The sequence below is a fragment of the Silurus aristotelis genome (assembly GCF_946808225.1).
Source record: "Silurus aristotelis genome assembly, chromosome: 23".
Classification (NCBI taxonomy): domain Eukaryota; kingdom Metazoa; phylum Chordata; class Actinopteri; order Siluriformes; family Siluridae; genus Silurus; species Silurus aristotelis.
Genome location: NC_139596.1, coordinates 18,221,543 through 18,226,542, shown reverse-complemented (window position 1 = coordinate 18,226,542; position 5,000 = coordinate 18,221,543). Strand labels below are relative to the sequence as shown.

General features: G+C 45.5%; 1 protein-coding gene across 1 annotated transcript in view; it reads right to left on the bottom strand.

Annotated features, from left to right (window-relative positions):
- Positions 1-5,000, bottom strand: part of sema4c (sema domain, immunoglobulin domain (Ig), transmembrane domain (TM) and short cytoplasmic domain, (semaphorin) 4C) — a 13,063-nt gene that overhangs the window by 569 nt on the left and 7,494 nt on the right. Inside the window, exons 9-11 of the mRNA XM_083527366.1 lie at positions 4,820-4,977; positions 4,461-4,555; positions 1-4,373 (exon numbers count right to left, since the gene is read on the bottom strand). The exon at positions 1-4,373 is cut by the window's left edge and continues 569 nt beyond it. Coding sequence (XP_083383492.1) covers positions 3,463-4,373; positions 4,461-4,555; positions 4,820-4,977 — 1,164 coding nt within the window. The 3' untranslated portion in view covers positions 1-3,462. The remainder of the gene's footprint in view (positions 4,374-4,460; positions 4,556-4,819; positions 4,978-5,000) is intronic.

Genomic DNA, 5,000 nt, shown 5'->3' with positions numbered 1-5,000 from the left:
TGAGCCCCCGTGTTACTCTGGACTCGATTTTAGTCTTTAGCACATGGCTTGTGTCCGAATCCTGCTTCTTGGAAGTTGCTTGAATAAACACGGACCGGGAATACCAAAGCAAACACTGAGGCTGTGTCTCAATACCCAATCTCATGGATTCCTTTAAAAAGTGCACTCCATCACGTCCTGTTTGGTGGATGAATTCCACTGGATGACTTTTTTGGGTTCATTGTAAAAAACAAATGTACGATTTATTTTCAATACTTTTCCAACACGTTTCTCCGAGCGAGCAGCCTTCCTGCGTAAGTTCTAGCAGGTCGCCATGGCAACCATTAAAACAACCATCGACGTGTCGGCCATTTTCTTATTTTGTAATTCCGCGTGCCGGAAAAACTTTCCATCGTCACAATTACGGTTTTGCGATTAAAACGTATCGTATTCATTCTGAAAAAAATTTCAGCTTGCACGTGAAACCCGGCAGCCGTTTTTGTGTACACGTGACTAAAAGCGACACAGAGTTCCGATTGGTCGGAAAATCTGCTGTATAAACGACCTACGACCGCCTCCGTAATAGCAGCGCTGGATATCATATTTTCATGTAATCATTTAGTTATTGTTCAGCTAATGCTGTTGGGCACACGCCGTCGTTTCTATGGCAACACCTCTTTCGCAGGGAGTGTAAACTGATCAAGATTAAATGAAAAACCGTGATCGTCGACGTCACAGCTTTTTTTTTTTCCCTTGTAAATATGTTAACATCCATAGGAAGGAGTCTCCAGTGGCAGAAGCTTTGGAACTGCTGGAGAAAATGTGGAACGGTTTCTGGGGAACGTGGTGAGATGATCAGGTTGGTGTGCGAGCGGCGGTTTATAGCTGCTATAACGTAAGCGAGGAGAGGATCTCGTATCAGGAATGTTCCAGAAGAAGTTTGTCATGAAAAAACTGCAAACTTTGGACTCTGTAGGCCTCAATCATTATCTTCTCCAAGAAAATATCTAAATTTATCCAATTTGGTCATAAAATGTACAGCCAAAAGTTTGTGGACACCTGACCCTAAGATTGGTATGTGTATCTTTTTTGAACATCCCATTTCCATTTGTTTTATAATGAGCTCTGCTCTTCTGGGAAGATGTTCCACTAGATTTTGGTGGAGATTCATTCAGACACACGGGTGTTAGTAATATCTGATGTCGGTGAGAAGGTGAGGAGGCTTGGGGGTGCAGTCAGCAGTCGCATTCATGATGTTAAATGGGGAGGTCTATAGCAGAAGATCTACCACATCTTCCAACCCATGGAGCTGGCTTAAAAAAAAAAAGGAAAGGTGTCCCGATACTTTTGGCCAAACAGCGTATTTAAACGTAGACAATAATCATGTTGTTATCTAAATCTTTTAAAGATCGACACACACCCACCCGTGGCGAAAGCAGATCTGTACGATGTAAAAAAAAAAGAAATCCACCCTTTCTTTTTCTTTTTTTTCTTTTTCTTTTTCGTCTCATCGCGGCGCTCGGATAAATGACGGTAAACTAATCTTGTGTGAAAAGGCGAAAGAATCCTCCGTGAAATTCCCATTACTGTCGACTTGCTTTCTCTGTCTTTTTTTTGTTGTTTTTTTAATCGTATCTGACGTTTGGACAACAGAACGCAGAGCTGCTTGAGAAAAAAAAAACATCATAAAGCTGTCATGCCACAAAATGTATTGATTTTTTTTCTCTCTCTCTCCATCAAAAAATAAAAAAAGAGTAATAACGAACACTTGTGGAGTAGATCAGTCCTTTTTTCTGTGCGGTAGACAGAATCTGAACTTGAATAAAAAACAAAATAAAAGAAAGGAATGAGGAGGAGGAGGAAGAGGAGGAAGAGGAGGAGGAGGAGAGGAAGAAAAACCTTCTGCAGTCTACTTTGGCTTAGCTTGTGCTGAAGAGGCACAGCGAAATGATACAAAAAAAAAGACAAAACCAAATTACAATGTCTCTTTCTTTCTTTTGTCCTTTCTCTCTCGTCCTTTTTATTTTTTAATTTTTTTTGAGAGTCGTGAGTAAGACTTGGTGAACTTTTGCACTTCGGAAGAAAAATAATAATAATAATGCCGGCTTGTAGAGCTTCATGCAGGAAAGAAGAGACCGGTGAAGGTAAAGTCCGCTGTAGTACCTCACGAAGAGATGGATAGATGGATGGATGTATCCATTTGTAATATTATTGAAAAAAATGAAATTAAACGTCCTTGCATTTTTGTCAGTCTGTGGAGACGCTGAAAAGAGAAAGAAAGAGAGATATTACAATATGACTCGGATTCAAGAAGGGAGGAGGGAAGGGGGATCAGGGACGGGGCTACAGATGACCTCACTTCCTTTAAAAAAAAGGATCACGCTTAGAATCCACTTGTTGCGGATAGCTAGCTAATTTAGTGACCGGTTGTCACGGAAACGCTAAGTCCAAAACCAAAATCTAGTGAAACATCAACCCAGAAGAGTGGAGGTTACTATAAGAGCATGTGACTGGGAAAATGTGGAAAGGGATGTTCCAGAAGGAGAACATTTGATCAGGTGTCCACAAACCTTAATCCATATAACATAGTTTCAGAACGCTCACCATATTGAATCGGACGCAGCCTCTGTTTGGATAATTGGGCATCGATCCGGCCTTCTGGCATCCAATCAGGGTGGGTTTATCCACAGCCGTGTAAATATCCAGAAGTGATTCAGATGCATTAATGCACTTTGTTGAAACATCATTTTTTACAGTAATGAAGTACAGTTTTGGTTGAACAAGAACACAGTTTTTTTTCAAGTCAGAATCGAGTGTCTTTGCTGAAGGACTGTGAGAAAAGTGTCCGTCCTCCTGTTCACGTTCCACTAAAGGGCGCCTCAACGTTCCCACGCTCCAGAAATACAAAGCAAAAATCTTTATATTACAAACGTCACAATATATTAGTGCTTTGAAACTGAACACATTCTCCAAAGAAAAGATAAAAGTCAAGATAAAAAAGAAAGAAAAAAAAAAAAACAAGCTGCGTAAAAAGTCTTTTTCATCCGCTTGGACAGCTCCCTTCATTTCATTCGTCCTCTCTCTTGTCTTTCACACTTTTCTGTTCCAGAAAGTATGATTGTCATCCTGCTAAAAAGTTTTCCCGATTTCTTTTTTACGCCCTCTTTCCCTCCACTAATCCGGAAACAGAATGCAAATAGGTCTGGCTCCTCCCACAGATTTTAGTGACAGCTAAATCACGTAGTTTTTTTCGGTTAGCTACGCAATGAAATGAAACCTCTTTCTGCTGATGGAGGGACTCTGTATATGGGCATTAGCATGCCACGTGCTGGATTGGGTTGATGGTGTTAGCCGAGAGCGAGAGATAGAGAGATGGAAAGAGAGATATAGAGTGAGGATGTGTCCAGTGGATGTCAAAGAGAGAGGAAGGATGCTTCTCCATGAAGGAGGGAGGTAGTCGACTGTTTGGCGTCTGTTTGTCCTCTACACCGATGACTCTTCCGGGTTAGCGTCAGGCAGAACGCTTCTCTGCTGCAGAGTCCTCCGGAGCTCCTCCTTGAAGGGGCTGGTGTAGTCGTTCTCTCTGGCACCAATTCCCAGCTTACCTCCAACTCCTCCCACTCCTCCTGCGCTCATGCCTCCGTTTGCCCGGTCTTCGCCTGCTACGCTAAGGCTAAGACGGACATACCCGTTGGCGCCAGAGTTCCGGATGTTCGTGAGGCTTAGGCGGCTTGGCGAGTGCAGCGGCTGCCCGGGAATAGTGCTGGGCGAAGACGAAGTCGCGTGTCCGGGAACGATCTTCAACGAACCGTCTGAGTAGTAATAATTGGCGCCAGTTTCCCAGAACCGATCCTCGTCATTGTTCGAGCTGGTGGGCATCTTGCTGGGGACGAAGCTTGGGGTCTCTTTGGGCAGTGTAATCGGGTAGACAAGCGTACTCTCCAGTGGCTTCATCTCCGAAGTCCCCGCTTTCCCCAAAGCTAATTTCAACCTCCGGCGCAGGTAGAGGGCACCGGCGAGCAGCACCAGGCACGTCACGCCCAACGCAATCACCAGCACCCAGAAAAGCCCCATGCTGGCATCCGGAGCTCGAGCTTCCATGAACACCGGCGCGCTCGCCACCACGGCTACCTGGTAGCGCTCCGTCTGGAACTTCACACCTTGCTCCTCGGAGTAGCACACGTAGCGTCCAGCCTGGAGGGCACCTGCTTGTGGAATGACCAGAGCACGGAGGGTGCGATCGAAACGGGGACCTGAAGTGTCCGAGTCTGACGAGAGCAACAGCTCGCGATCGTTCAGTGCCCATGAAGGACGTGCCATGTTCGAGACCAGCTGGCACGGCAGGACGAGGTCCGAACCCACCACCACGGTCACATTCCTCAGACGAGAATGTTCTGGAAAACAGAAGACGAAGGATGTTCATGATATTTGAGCTGAGTGTGACAGTTTTGGCCAGCAGGGTGCAGCAGACTGAGACTCACCTGGACTCGGGATAGAGACTGGCTTATCAAACTTAGCCTTCGACCCTCGATTGAACCTCTCTAGCATGAGATCCTGAGTGAGAGTGGACATGGACCTAAATGAGGGGACAGGAGACATCCGTTACATGTATACTAAGACACAAATAACACACACACACACACACACACACACACACACCCTAAAAGAGGAGAAAAGAACCTGACATGAATAGATCATCTGTACAGGAGGACGGTGAGTGATGAAGCCAAATAGAGACTCATCAAACACTCTGCTTGTGTGTTTGTGTGTTTGTCTGTGTGTGTGTGTGTGTGTGTGTGTGTGTGTGTGTGTGTGTAAGTGTGTGTTTGTGTGTGTATACCCGCGGTGGAGGTCGATGCGGACGCAGGCTCGTCCCTCGCTGTCCCAGGCGCAGTACGGATCTCGAGACAGCCAGCAGTCCGGCTGAGAGTGATAACGACTGCAATTAGCCAAGGGCAACTGCAACACCTCGGACCGAGAGCCGATGTACAGGTACTTCTACACACACACACACACACACA